General features: G+C 39.9%; 1 protein-coding gene across 2 annotated transcripts in view; it reads left to right on the top strand.

Moving 5' to 3' along the window:
- LOC122553753 (RNA-binding protein Nova-1) overlaps positions 1–16,083 on the top strand; it is a 276,793-nt gene that overhangs the window by 257,944 nt on the left and 2,766 nt on the right. For both annotated transcript variants that reach the window (XM_043698036.1, XM_043698035.1), the window contains one exon: positions 15,753–16,083. This exon is cut by the window's right edge and continues 2,766 nt beyond it. In XM_043698036.1, the coding sequence (XP_043553971.1) occupies positions 15,753–16,083 (331 nt within the window). The remainder of the gene's footprint in view (positions 1–15,752) is intronic.

Genomic DNA, 16,083 nt, shown 5'->3' with positions numbered 1-16,083 from the left:
ATCATTGTCTTCTCCCTGAACAGAGAGAAGCAACAGGACCAAAGCCCAGTGGAACTCCCAATAGTGTAGGATGCAAATAGCCTCAAGCACAAGACTCTGTGGGCCCCACGCATTAATAGCGAGATGTTTCAGGATGACAAAAGCTGCCACTCCAAAAGTGTCTAATCAGTGTGCACCCACATCTAAAAGATCCTAAGGAGAATGCTCACTTTCCTATCAGCAATCCTGATACATCCATCATGTGACAGTCAGTTCAGGGAGAGGTAACGGCCTAGAAGTATTATCACAAGCATATTAATCCATAAACCCTGGTATGGAGGACACATGGTGGAATTTATAAAACTCTGGAATTAAACATCTAATGATAACTATGAAGCCATTATCGATTGTCAAAAAAAAAATCTGGTTCACTAGTCTTCTTTAGAGAAGGAAACTGCTATCCTTACCTGGTCTGGCCAACATATGGCTCCAGACCCAAGGCAATGTGATTGACTCTTAATTGCCCTCTGGGCAATTAGGGATGTACAATAAATGCAGTGATGCCCACACCACATGACTGAATGAACAAAGCACACGGAAACAGGAGTTCATTTTTGGGTAACAATTATACATGCTCATTATGTCACTCCACTGTAACACAACCACAGGAGGACAGTATGTCAATGATGAAAGCTATATATCACCAGGAATGTTGTGAAGCAGGCCATCAGCATCCCAAAACAACAGTTCAACTTCTTGGATCAGCATGGGCAGCCCTCCAGTACACATCTGGGTGTTGCTGCATTTGTCATGTCTGCCATATGTACTTGTCATCATTGGGGCCTAGTCATTACCATCAGGCCTTTGGAAGCCAACTCAAGACAAAGGGGAATCTGGACATCTATCCTCCGTGAGCAGAGCCCAATTCAGATGTAATTCCCACATCACAGTTATTCTGCAATTTCCCAAGTTTCATTCCATTCATTTACCATCACAGCCTCCAAGTGGCTAAATATCTGAAATAAAAGCAACCAATTTATTTCGCATCAATTTTATCCAATAATACACACAAAAATCAACAAGTGACCCGAGTGCATTTCTTTAGTGCTTTTGCCTGGTTTCGAAATTCAGTACATTACTACCCCTGTAGTTGCAACATTACAAGTAACTTACATGAGAAAGAATGTAGATGGTTCAAAGTTTGTGCGAAGATTTGTAGCTCGGGTGCTCGTTGTTGTGGTTCTGTTCGCCGAGCTGGAAGTTTTTGTTGCAAACGTTTTTTCCCCTGGCTAGGCGACATCATCAGTGCTTGGGAGCCTCCTGCGAAGCGCTTCTTTGATGTTTCCTCTGGTGTTTATAGTGGTCTGTCCCTGCCGCTTCCGGTTGTCAGTTTCAGCTGTCCGCTGTAGTGGTTGGTAAATTGGGTCCAGGTCGATGTGTTTGTTGATGGAGTTTGTGGATGAATGCCATGCCTCTAGGAATTCCCTGGCTGTTCTCTGTCTGGCTTGCCCTATGATAGTAGTGTCGTCACGAAACGACACGACCAGCTATCCCTAGTAGCCACACACGCAGACAACAAGCAACACGAATTCGACTGGGACAACACTACTATCATAGGGCAAGCCAGACAGAGAACAGCCAGGGAATTCCTAGAGGCATGGCATTCATCCACAAACTCCACCAACAAACACATCGACCTGGACCCAATATACCAACCACTACAGCGGACAGCTGAAACTGACAACCGGAAGCGGCAGGGACAGACCACTATAAACACCGGAGGAAACAACAAAGAAGCGCTTCGCAGGAGGCTCCCAAGCACTGATGATGTCGCCTAGCCAGAGGACGAAACGTTTGCAACAAAAACTTCAAGCTCGGCGAACAGAACCACAACAGAAAACTCCAAGCCCCAGAGGAAAGTCATTTAATCAATTAACCGAATAATCAATTATCCGAACAAAATGGTGCCCGCCCATCCCGTTCAGATAATCGAGGTTCCTATTGGGGCGCCCCTGGTCCTGAGCTTGCAGTACTTGGCAGAATGCATATCAAAAGTGTCACAAAGTGTGAAGGAGATCGTCACCATCTTAAACTTTGTCCACGCACGCAGACAACAAGCAACATGAATTCGACTGGGACAACACTGCTATCATAGGGCAAGCCAGACAGAGAACAGCCAGGGAATTCCTAGAGGCATGGCATTCATCCACAAACTCCATCAACAAACACATCGACCTGGATCCAATATACCAACCACTACAGCGGACAGCTGAAACTGACAACCAGAAGCGGCAGGGACAGACCACTATAAACACCGGAGGAAACATCAAAGAAGCGCTTCGCAGGAGGCTCCCAAGCACTGATGATGTCGCCTAGCCAGGGGACGAAACGTTTGCAACAAAAACTTCCAGCTCGGCGAACAGAACCACAACAATGTAGATGGTTTTACAGACTGACTGCAAATAACTGCGGGCCTTTAGGCCCTGGTTTCAGACTGTCCCACCTCAGCATGGATGACAGCGGCATGGGCTGGTTGGCTATAGCAAGGGCATTGGAGAGTGGTAATGATAGTAGGGCAAATGCTGGTGGATAGAAAGTTAATAGTAGGATTGTGTTGCACTGCCTTTTTTTTGATACTCATTCACGGAATGTAAGTGCCATTTATTGCCCATCCCTAATTGTCATTGAGAAGATAATGGTGACCTGCCTTCTTGAACTGCTGCAGTCTTCAGGGATTTCTGTCAGGGCATCTCAACAATCCTAGCAATTTGCAGGAGCACATATTGCTGTGAGACACTGCATTGCCCTTTAAGCACTGATACCTGTAGCCCTGATGGCAGCACTCTGAGCTTGCTGATCTGATCTGAGTCTGAGCTTCTACTGCAGCACTGGGATGGTTTCTGTGGTTTCTGACTGTATAGCAATGGAAGCTGAAACTACAGCCACCATTGGTACAGCACTGGGGTTTGCCACTGTGTCCTTGCTGATAAGGATGGACTCCAATCTCTGCGCAAAATCCTGTGTTATGTTAAAGCCAGATTTCTGTGTTCTCGCAGACAATGACAGCAGGCTTTGAGGTAGCCTGATAAAGCATCAAATACCTGTCAATGCATGCTTTTTCCTGTAGTCTTCCACCATCAAAATCCTCATGTTATTCTTTGTTGCAGAACTAATATGTAACCTTGCTGTCTGGTGAGCTAGCACATGCAGTATTATTTCAAAGAGAGATTGTAGAACTCTGTGTGCTGATTTTTCCCATTTTCAGTTGGATTTACATCAGTTCAGATTCATGTCATCCAGTCAGCCATTGTTCACAGCCCTCTGCTCATTAATTATAGAGGCAAGCCCATCAGTCTTTCTTATGCAATTGTGCAACAGGAAAGGTGGAAGTGTTCACCTTTGCCAGACCTCTGATATTTATGCAAATAGTGCCATATTTGAAGACCAGCTGCACACCTCTTCAAGTCGTGCAAGACAGTAACTAACCCTCACATTGTGGTACGCACCCCTTATCACTGAGGACAGACCCCAAAATGGTAAGTTAACTCCTCCCTGCCCCAACCACCCCAGTTTGTAGATAGGGACCTGGATGCGCTGGTGGATGGGTTACTGGAGAGGAGGACTGTGCTTTTCCTGTGGACCACTGAAGGATGCCATGCCACCAGACCCAGTCAACCTGGACACAGATAGCAACATGTGTCAATGCTGAGTCCCAAGTTATAACGAATACCCAGCATTACAAAAAGTAGACAAGGGAAAGAGCCACCATTTCTCTCCAGTAGCTCACACTAACAAGGCTGTCACTCAATCAAGCTCTATCGCGGCACACTCATCTCACCAAGACTCACAAACTACAACTCTCACTATGACGTGCTTCATGTACACTCTCACCTACTTCATCATTCCATATGCTAAACCTTCTGTGCTTCCTACTCACTCACTCAGGATGTCTAGCCACCTCAGCTGCTCCTGCACCTTCGCTAACTGCTCTTACATCCACTTCCATTATATTCAATCCTTCCTTTTGTCTCATTGCAGGAAAATTTAACCTCACACTGAAGTCTTTATAGCACCCAGACTGACCTGTCTGTAATCCTCGAACTGGTTGCAGTTGACCTCTAGGGCTGACTGTGGCCAATCCACCAAGTGCAAGGACGCAGATCCCCAGACTCTGTAGGACAGGTACTGATCAACAGTTGTCAACCCTGAACAGAAACTGTACATGCCTTTTAACTGTGGTAGCATACTTGAATGCTCCTAGTCCCCTTGATCCATCTAACTGCTGCTCCCATTTGACTTTCAAGCCTAGTCATTTACTTTAAGCATATGCTATGGGTTTGCTGTTAAACTGCTGACACATACTTTTGGTGATATTGATGGAACTCAATGCTTTCCACTTATTGACCATTCAGTAATTCCCACTGTAACAAGCTGCTTGCACCTCTCTCTGCTCTAAAAGGTAGTACATGCCACAGAGGTTGATAGCCTCCAAGTATATGCAAAGTGAGTGAGTGCTCAGAAATCAAGCTAAGATCCATAAGATTAGATGCATGAGATACATGTCTGTCCCCATGTGCAAAGTGACCTGGCAGATGCATGCAAGTCTGAGGTGTCCCTGAGCTTAAACTGAATTGTTGGAAGTGCTGAAGTGGTGTTTGAGTTGGTCCAAGACCAGGTATGATAATGTGTTGGGGTTGGTCGTTTGCTGTTGTTCAAAGACCATGGTAGACAAGCAGCATGCAAGGATGTTGAGGCAAAGGCAGAGTTGAATGATGGCCCTGACAAGTAATTGGCAGATACTTGCTCATGCTAATTTCTTCGACAAGGGGAGGAAATTGCAAGTGCCATGGAAATTATGTATGTTGGAAATTTAATGTCTCTGACATGATGTAGCCCTTTAAAGCTAGTAGGAAAATCAGGAATTTTATTTTTCTCAGGATCAAGGCATCAAGTTTTTCATTCTCACTGTTTCATCCTTGACCCCCTCACTCTAGGGAGGGGAAAATTCCACACAGAGGGATTTGGGCCCTTGCCACATGATTCACAGAGGGTTAGTATGCAGGAATAGCACATGATTAGGAAGAAAATGGAATATCAGAAATTGGTGTACGGGGAACTGAGTATAAAGGTTTCCAAATGTTGCTGAAGCTGCACAAGGTCTCGGTGAGACTGCATCTGGAGTACTATGCACAGTTTTGGTCTCCTTACTTAAGATAGGATATGACTGTATTGGTCGCAGTTCAGGGAAGATTCACTCAAATGAATCTCATGATTAAAGGTTGGGCCCATACCCATGGGGATTTAGAATAGTATGAGGGAATCTAATTCAAATATAAGATCCTGAGGGAACTTGACAGGGTGGATACTGAGAGGATGTTTCCCCTTCTGGGCAAGACCAGAACAAGGAGACAGTTGAAAATGAGTACTGACCCACTTAAGACTCAGGTAAAAATATTCTTTTCCTCTTGGTCTATGGAATTCTATTTCCCAGGGAGCACTGAAGGCTGGATCATTGAATATACTGAAAGCTGAGATGGAAAGGCTCTTTATCAGCAAGGAAAGAAGGATCATATGGAGTCAGAGGAGAAAGTAGACTTGAAGCCACAAAGAAATCAGCCATGATCTTATTAAATGGTTGAGCAGGATTGACAGGCTGAATAGCCTACCCCTGCAACTCATTCATGTGTCCTTGCATCTTACTTCCCTGGCCTAGCTGCAGCCACTTTTGCCCAATGACTCAGCAAGTCCCGATCCTAATTCTGTATTACCCTGATGGTACTTGTGCGATAGTGTTTGCACGCATCCATTCAAATGAAAATGTCTCTTCATCAGAGATATTAAGTCACTCACATTCTTAATGATGAAGTGCATTGGCTGCCCTGCACATCAATGGATTGTGGGAGGAAACCGGAGCACCCAGAGGAAATCCACGCAGGCACAGGGAGAATATGCAAACTCCACACAGACAGTTGCCCGAGGCGGGGATTGAACCTGGGACCCTGGCACTTTGAGGCAGCAATGCTAACCATTGAGCCACCATGCTGACCCAGTTTTTGAGTCCTAAACAGCAAAAATCTGGAAGGAGACGAGTGAGGTAGAAATAAAGAGTTCCATGCTTACACCATCTGAAGTTTGTATTTCATGCCTGTCAGCAAGATGAGGAGGAATTAGAATTTGAGAAGGACACAAGGCAGGATCATTAAACCATTATAAAATCTTAGTGACACTGGATACAACTGTCTCAATCACAGTCATCCATGATACAGAGCATTGTCTCTTCCAATTCAGTTGATGAAGGCATATCCGAATCTTACCTATTCTCAGCTGTTTTCCGTGACTCTCTTGTCTTTCAAGAGAGAGTGGAGATTGCAAATTAGTTTGTATTGTGTTTGGGTGATGTGTCTTCCACCACAGAACAGCTGGAGGAATGGGGAAGCAGCAAGTGGTAAATGCAAAGCCTGCAGCATTATGTGTGCGTGCCGTGGAGTCTCTGAATGTTGGGCATAAGTCCTGATTTCTGTTGGGTGAACGATGGTTCTGTGATGCATTGTGCAGCATGAGAAATTGTCTTTGTGGTGTGTAGGTGATATATTTTGAAGGTCTATTCACTGACATTGACCATACATGGGAAGTCACTGAACTAGACTCTTAAGAGGGCTAAAAGGGGTCATGAAATATCTTTAGTAAGCAGGGTTAAGGAAAATCCCAAAGCCTTTTATTCATATACAAGGAGCAAGAGGATCACTAGAGAAAGAGTTAGCCCACACAAGGACAAAGGAGGAAAGATGTGCATGAAGTCAGAGAAAATAGGTCAGATTCTTAATGACTACTTTGCATCGGTATTCACTGAGGAGACAGACATGGCGGATATTGAGGTTAGGGATTGATGTTTGATTACTCTAGGTCAAGTCGGCATAAGGAGGGAAGAAATTATTCTAAAAGGCATTAAGGTGGACAAGCCCCCAGATCTGGATGAGATCTATCCCAGGTTACAGAGAGAAGTGAGAGAGGAAACATCTGGGGCCTTAACAGATATATTTGCAGCATCCTTGAACACGAGTGAGGTCCCAGAAGAATGGAGGTTTGCTAATGTTGTCTCCTTGTTTATGAAGGGTAGCAGGGATAATCCAGGTAATTATAGACCAGTGAGCCTGATGTCAGTGGTAGGGAAGCTGCTGCAGAAGATACTAAGAAATAGGATCTATTTATATTTGGAAGAAAATGGGCTTATCAATGATAGGCAAAATGGTTTTGTGCAGGGAAGGTCATGTCTTACCAACTTAATAGAATTCTTTGAGGAAATGACTAAGTTAATTGATGAGGGAAGGGCTGTAAATGTCATATACACGGACTTCAGTAAGACGTTTGATAAGGTTCCCCATGGTAGGCTGATGGGGAAAGTGAAGTTGCATGGGGTCCAGGATGTACTAGCGAGATGGATAGAGAACTGGTTGGGCAGCAGGAGACAGAGAGTAGTAGTGTAAGGGAGTTTCATAAAATGGGGAACTGTGACCAGTGGTATTCCACAGAGATCCGTGTTGGGATATCACTGTTGTTTGTGATATATGTAAATGATCTGAAGGAAGGTATAGGTAGTCTGATTAGCAAGTTTGCAGATGACACTAAGATTGGTGAAGTAGCAGGTAGTGAAGGAGATTTACAGAAAATACAGCAGAATATAGATAGATTGGAGAGTTGGGCAGAGAAGTAGCAGATGGAGTTCAATCGAGGCAAATGTGAGGTGATGCGTTTTGGAAGATCCAATTCAAGAGCGAACTATACAGTAAATGGAAAAGCCCTGGGGAAAATTGATGTACAGAGCGACCTGGGTGTTCAAGTCCATTGAATCCTAAAGGGTGGCAACGCAGGTCTATAGAGTGGTCAAGAAAGCATACGGCATGCTTTCATCGGATGGTGTATTGAGTACAAGAATTGGCAGGTCATGTTGCAGTTGTATTGGAATTTGGTTCAGCCACATTTGGAATACTGCATACAGTTTTGATCACCATATTACCAAAAGGATGTGGATGCTTTGGAGAGGGTGCAGAGGAAGTTCTCCGGGATATTTGTTCTTTGGGACCAGGCTCCAGGAATTGACTTCCTGGGAAACCTACTCCTGTTTTCTTCTTAACTTGTGCCTTTTGGAGCCCCTATAGAAAAATAATGTCTGCCTCTAGCACTCAAGCCTCCAGGCTACATTGGAAAACCTGGAAAATATCACACTCTGACCTGTTGCTCCATTTCCTGTCCTTTACCTTCCAGTCAAACCATCCTGAACTTGTTACAGCAATTCCATTTTAAGGCAAAAGGCTGCCTTTAAGAGTTTTGGGCATGTTTGCATAAGTTTGAAATAAGCAGTCAGCACAAAGGTTGCACACTGCTTACCTGAACAGGACCGAGCACTGGATAATTCTGCATGGTGATCCCTGTATCAGAAAATGGCCCAATCAAATAATCCTTGTCACAAGTCAAATTTCATCTGCTTCATATTTCTGTTGTTACATGTTTTAGTTAAAAAGCAAGCATTTGACTTCTGAATGTTGTTCATAAACAGATTTAGAGCTGCTTTGTGACCTATTTATTTATTTGATTTTTGCTGAAGTCACCAAACAAAGTAGAATGAAAATAGATTTTTAATTTTTTTAAAGCATGAAGTGTACCCTTTTGTTTTACAATACTCTATATTATCTCACATTTGGGACAAAATCTCTGTATTGATTTAAATTGTGTAGTCATCCTAAAAACTTGTTAATAATGTAATATACCATAGTCATGTTTAATAGTAACTCAAGTAATAATAAGTGAAGGTGTAGGAGACTTTTATGTATAAAGAAATATTGAGACAGATACATCTTCAATTATGATTAATATGAGCGTTAATTATTGACATCTAAAATAATATCTGGAAGTCATAAAACTGTATTCTGATTGAGGAGTGATAGGTGAAATCTAAATAGGTTTAAAATGTTTGTCTAAACTTTGGCTTTTAGAATTTTAAATTGTTCCAGGAAATGGTACTTAAATAAATTGTGTTCTAATTATGTTTCTCAAGCTTTTGATCATCTGACGTAATATATTAATATGCAGCTCAGTGTCGTATCTTTATAATACTCTTGGGAAACATCTTAGCATAATTTATTTGATTAAGTATGTTATTGTTATGCAACAAGACTACCACTCTGCCTTTGACTATTTGTAGATAAAGTCGGTTGCTTAAAGAGTAATGAGATTTAAAGTAGGATATTCAAGTCCTTTCTGATTGAACAACTCAGGTGATTCCCTTATCATATATCACATTAAAAATGACATCCTTTCGTACTGTTGATAGTTCATTCTAGTTCTCTTTCTAAAACAATAATATTAAAGAAAAAGAAATAAAGAACTGCTGATGCTGGAAATTTGAAACAAAAGCAGAAATTGCTGGAGAAATAAACTAGGTCAGGCTGCATTTGTGGAGAGAAAGCAAAGTTAATGCTTCGAGTCCAGTGACCCGTCTTCAGAACTTCAGAATATTAAAGAAATCTTGTGTGCTCATAAAAAAACTTCAGTACCAGCGAATGTACCACAAATGCTTGTTTATTCCAGGAGCAATTCCAAATGCAGTTACATTTGGAAGCAATTTCAGGTTTCTAACAGTGCTAACCAGTGGTGTAAATTCAGCCATGGTTCAATTTGACTGAATTAAAGCATATTGAAACATTATGTAAAATGTCAATCCAGTATGTTGCCAAAACTAGCCTACAAAGGAGATTTGTAATTTAGGCAGTAAAAGTTCCTACCACATAGAATCAAGTAACATAATTAGGCTTATTATCATATCAGACTAATCACTGCGATTTAGGTGGACCCCAGTTATACAATACATGCACAAATAGGATTGTATTTTGTTGTGGCACGGTAAAGTGATTTATCTGTGTTGTGCATCCCCAGTTTTTATTTTGCATCAAATAAGTAGTCATCAGTCCTGGTTAGAAAATATGTAGTCCAAGTGTTAAGTGGTGCACAGAGGATCACACATGGATACTAATCGCTTGCAGCTCTGTGATCTGGAAGTCAATTTTAAAGAATTAAACATATCATTTGTTTTAAAAAATCGAATTCACAATCTAAAAATAAATATATTTGAACAAGTATTCTGTGCCTGTAAGTTCAGTAATTCCTTTTAAAGGAAAATCTTCAGTAATGTTCTGCATTCTTTGTTATTTTTGCATTGTCCTGACACCATTAATATACTAAGGGAACAAAATTCATAGAACCTATGTCAATTCATCACAGCAAGCAATGCCAACAGCCACTATTTGTATGGCCTACTTGGCGTACTTCAATTATACCAATAAGGACTGACATGCCCCATAGAGCTAATGACTCATGGTGCTGCCTGACCCGATGAAAACGTTTGTTGTTCTGCTAAAGGTATGGCATAGGAATCATTAGCTACATTCACACAGAATAAACTGCTTTTAGTTTACAAGCCATCCCTATGGATAGAGACTATGTTGCTACCTTACACTATACAACACATATTCCATGTGACTCGGCTGGAAAGTAATTTAAATTTGCTCAGATTTTGTTAGACTAAAGCATCCCATGCCATGAATTAGAATTATTAGAATTATTCCTAAACCCTTCAACACAAGCATTTCGCCTGTACGTTTCTGAAAACGTGAGCTGTTTGTAATGCAGTCGGGACAACAGTGCATCTGAATCGGGGCAAGCAATGGAACAAACAGCTTCTTCAACAATGAGTTTTAATGATTATGATGCAAGCAAAAGAAATTGTATGGAAGGCAAGGGGATGAGCTAGAATCAAATCAGGTACAGAATGATCAGAGGAAAAAAGAAATAGAATGCAAAATAAAATTTTACATTTTAAGCTTTAAAATTCCCTAACAACAATTTGCCACCTTTAGGAATGAGACTCCATAAGTTTCTGGTGTTCTCCTTCTGAGCCACAGTGGTTGATTGGCAATGAAGAAACATAAACCTTATCACTTAAGACATGATGTGGAGGTTCTGGTGTTGGACTGGGATGGACAAAGTTAAAAATCACACAAAACCAGAATACTGTCCAAAAGATTTATTTGGATGTACTAGCTTTTGGAGCACTGCTCCTTCATCAGGTAGCTGTGGAACAGGACCATAAGACACAGATTTTTTAGCAAAAGATCTCAGTGTCATGCAACTGAAATGATATAATTGAACAAACCTAGATTGCTGTTAAGTCTTTCATCTTTTAGAATGGTTTGCAGGTTTCAGTTCATTAATATATCAAAGAAACCTGTTGGACTATAAACTGGTGTTGTATGATTTTTTTTAACATTTAAAACATAGTCACAGGTAAGCACAAATCCTAAATTTTTACAACCAGATAAATGACCAGTTTATTCACAAATGCAGGAATTTTTGATTCACATTTTATAAAATATCTTTATCTTTACCACAAATTGCTGGGTGATTTACACACTAGCAGAAACATCAAATTCCAGAAGCAGAATTTGGTCTAATGTACTGGTCTTATACAAGTTCATAATATTGTGTCAGATACACATTTTGGAAAGGGCTGACATCACGATACTGCATCATAATCTGAACATAGGAATTGAACTACCACATGCTGGGTTCCAAATAGCCATTGGTAGGAAAACTAGTAAAATGTGTCTTCTTGTATGCCAGTCTCAAAAATTTGATAGGTTTATTTTGAACCTGCCCCTGGCTGTTTGACATTTGTTTGTACAGAACTAACGCATAAGAATGAATGAAAAGAAGGAATAGTGATGCTTTCAATAACCATTGGCAAGAAAGATGCAATGAAAGATTACAGATAAATTGTTTGAAAGTGGTTCGCCTAAGGACATGACAGCTTTGATGAGTGCGAAACATTATAGAATTTGCAGCCAGTTACGCTTAAACAATGGGCAATAGATTTCATTCACTGTACATTGAAGCTATAAGAAAGATATTTACCTTACAGCAATTATTTAGTTTGGAAGAATTGGATTATTTTTAAAAGCCCAATAACTGAAAACAGAAATGTGTAAGACAAAATTTATATTCTGACATAAAACTTTCTGTGTGAATTTTATATTTTGACATCGGTATGAAATGTATAGCATGTTTCTAGTTCATTAAGCAGCTAATACAAAATTGATGATCTTCTTGCTTGGAACAGTTAATTTATGACCTCCTTGAGGTCTCCATAATTCAGGACCAATGCATATTTATAACATGTTGGGTTGATACTTTTTCAAAATGCACTTGTATTTATTTAATCAGAGTGTGAATATCATTTTAATATTGAAATGCTACTTATTTTTGTTTAAATATAAATATTTTAGTCACACAAAATAAATTATTGACTAATTGTGAACCTCTTCAAACAATAACAGTGATTTTCTAGCTTACAGGGTGAGGTGAAAATTGTCAACTTTGCTGTTCTAGGCGATAAATCAATGGAATGAAATTTGGATAGGTTCTAAAGAGTGGGTGATATGCTGACAGACCCAGGTGGCAAGTTGAAAATTACCCCTGTATCTCCATGTAGGATTACTGGAAATGCTTTTATGTTTTGGTATTTTATAAGGATACTAACATGTACATGCTTTCGAGGTAATCTTTGGCTGGAACACTGCTGTATTAAAATGATTTCTGAAAATCAAAACATAAATCTTGATCACTTTGCAGTAACATCCTTTGGAACAGTTCATTTTATTCAGCTTATCTCAGCTAAACAAATTAAATTGGGAAAATTGATAACACATGCTTAAAAGCTGTTTTTATTGGGTTTGCTTTATCGCTTATAGTACTGTTGTCATCGAAACTTACAGTCACAAGCCTAAAGCTACACTTTTATAGATTTGATTGTATTTAAGATACTAGAATGACTGTTTGCTTCACCAAAGCTGAATGGTAACCGAAAATCAACCCATGAAGTTTCTGTGATCTAAATAGCGGGCAACAAAGTTGGAGTTCATTTAAATTAATATGAAAATCTGCATCTTACTATAAATTCTTAATTCTTACTATAGCTTCATAATATAAATTATATTCATTAATATGAAACCATTGTTAAAGCTTAAGACCATTGAGTCCCTATACTATGAATTTTTTAAAACTTAAATATTATATGCTAGACCCATTATGGATCACATGCACTTTAAGACAACAAGTAACAAAAGATCGATTGTTTATTTTAAAATGAAGACTGACGGAAAAGACCAGATTTCTTTTTGTTACATATTATGAAAATATTAATTTTTTTAAGAGGGTCAAACAATGCAAGATATGCAAAGCAAAAGAAGCATCTGTTACACACTTGCAAAGTTCACAATTCCATGTTCTTTTTTCATTCTGACATAACCAGACATGAGAGTTCCTTGATAGCATCTTTCATATTTCCCTTGAACAGACTGGAAATTGGATAGTGGCTGGCACCTTGGTAGAGCAAGAGAGAATACTTTACCTTCAGACTTTATACTGGCCTTGCACATGGCAGACAAGTCAGCTTCACACAAAGGCATCCAATATAAGCAATGGAGACGAGACCCCAGTGATGGGCAAACACTCGTTGCACTTACAGCTGCAAGATTTTTAATTGACTTTTTGTACAGCAACTTATAATTGAAGGATCCTTATTGAGGCATGTTTTTAATTTCTCTTAAATCTCCAACAATAAGCAAAATCTGAAGGAATTAAACTCATCATTTCATTTTCAGTTCCAGAGATGATGTTTCCCATAATTGAGATTCATTTCACTGTTAACAATTCACTTGCACTTGAATTGGCAAGCCCTTTTTTTGTCTGGCATATTTATTGAGTACGTACATGCAGCTTCAGCCTACAAATGTTTGAATACTGAATCTTATGGCAAGGTTTCAGTTAATGGTGCTTGTGGAAAAGCAGACCAATCTCTCAACATTTCCCTGATTTGATTGCACAGATAGAGGAAATTGCTTAATAACAGTAATTATCAGTCACCTCATCATTATTTCCCCCACAAAATCTGGCATGTATGGCAACAAAACTCCCATTTATTTCAGATGGGTACATTGATTGCACATTTTGAGGTCCACTGAAATATAGAGTAAGGTTGACCTTGGGTATATAATGGGCAGCAGTTCCAATCTTCAACATTGCCTGATTGTATCCCCATTTTTCAGCAGGAATGAGTGATAAGGAGATGAAACTTATCTTCACTACTTTATTCTAAATCTGAAAATGTACTGCTAATAATAAGCCATTTTCAAGCAGCTGCTTGCACGTGTAAATATAATAAAATGTCTTACATTACCTCTACCTGTCTACCTTTTCTTCTGTCCTCTTTTCTGAGGGTTGGGCCATGGACTTCCATTAGATTGGTCCATGTTGTGCAATAATTTGCCATTGCTTTCTGTCGGATAGCCGACCAGGAAACTCTCTCACAGTTATCACCTGCCCTCAGGTTTATTGGAAGGACTTCCAGGCTGACAATCAGCCTATTAGGCCACATTATGAACATACCTTCCACACCCAGAAAGCCCTGGTTTGGGACTTGAACCTGGAGCTTCTGGCCCAGAGGTATGGACAGTATCACCAAAAAAATCTCCTCTAACACGTCTACCCTTATTAAATATTCTATCTTTATTAATTGAACGCTATGGAAAGGCTTAATTCTGTGATAATTTGTTTTACATTGTTTATTAAGTGCAATTTATAAACACCTAGAATTCTCTTATTAACCAAGACAAGAGAGCACATTAAAATAAAAGCAAAGTGTGCAGACACTGAAGTAAGAACAGAAATTGCTTCAGATATTCAGCAGGCCTGTCACTATATATGGAGAAACAAAGTTAATGGTTCAAGTCCAATGTGATTAATGTTAACTGTTTCTCTCTCCACAGGTACTACTAGTCCTGTTAGTTTCTCCAACATTTCCTGTTTATACAAGAGTTAATTTTAATTATAATATTTACAGCAGTGTTACTGTGGTTTTCAAGCTCTAATCTGGTGTCAGTAGATTAATCTTTACTTTTGCATAGTTCCATTTTGTTTTTTGGTGCAGTTCAAGTCACTTTGCTGAGGATTTTAGACTGTAGTTATGATCATTATTTTATATGAATAGTTAATGCAGTGGTTTTAAAGTTTATTGCAATATGGTGAAGTGGTGCGAAAAATGTCAACAGATATGAAGGAGAAACAATTGCACAACTGCAAATATTTTAGATTGGAAAAGCTGAGCTAAAAAGGAAGATGATCTGTTTTGAAAGGGTTTGTTACTTCCTTCATCTCATGGAAATTTGCTTACATTCCATCAAAATTGGTTATCTAAAAGTTTCTTTTAAAATATGCTTGCTACTTGGAATGTTGTTTCTGAGACTCAAGTTCAAACGAAACCCAAGTTGATCAGACATAAGTTGTTGCCTCCCTTCGGATAATTATTTGGAGTATTATATAATTACACAGCAATGGCTGCCACCATTTCCCAGTGGATATGTCAACTTAATACACCATAAGAATCACAACAGGTTGGCATTAATTTAGCAAGGCAGCTCATTTAACAATAAAACAATAAGAATAAACATTGTAGTGTCTCCGTGAAGTAAGGTGAACTTTGCAGTGCAAAGCAGGGTAAGTCTTAGATTTCCTCTTATCTGTGTTATGCATGATCTATTTGGATGCAAAATGGAGGAAAATGTCACATTCTAATATTTTTCATCTTTCATCTCAGTAGTGCGCATACATGTAGATTTTGAAAATGGTGACAGAGTGCCATACTGATGCTCTTGTTTTATTTACAGGTGAAAATAATTGTTCCTAACAGCACTGCAGGTCTGATCATTGGGAAGGGTGGTGCCACAGTGAAAGCTGTCATGGAGCAGTCAGGAGCTTGGGTACAACTCTCTCAAAAGCCAGACGGGATAAATTTGCAGGAGAGAGTGGTGACGGTGAGTGGGGAGCCTGAACAAAACCGCAAAGCCGTCGAACTTATCATTCAGAAAATCCAGGAGGACCCACAGAGTGGCAGCTGTCTTAATATCAGCTATGCCAATGTCACTGGTCCGGTGGCCAACTCCAACCCAACGGGATCCCCTTATGCCAACACTGCTGAGGTGTTACCAACTGCTGCGG

This window comes from Chiloscyllium plagiosum, chromosome 10 (assembly GCF_004010195.1).
Source record: "Chiloscyllium plagiosum isolate BGI_BamShark_2017 chromosome 10, ASM401019v2, whole genome shotgun sequence".
Lineage (NCBI taxonomy): Eukaryota > Metazoa > Chordata > Chondrichthyes > Orectolobiformes > Hemiscylliidae > Chiloscyllium > Chiloscyllium plagiosum.
The sequence above is the reverse complement of the archived record's forward strand: the minus strand, read 5'-3'. Positions and strand labels throughout refer to the sequence as shown.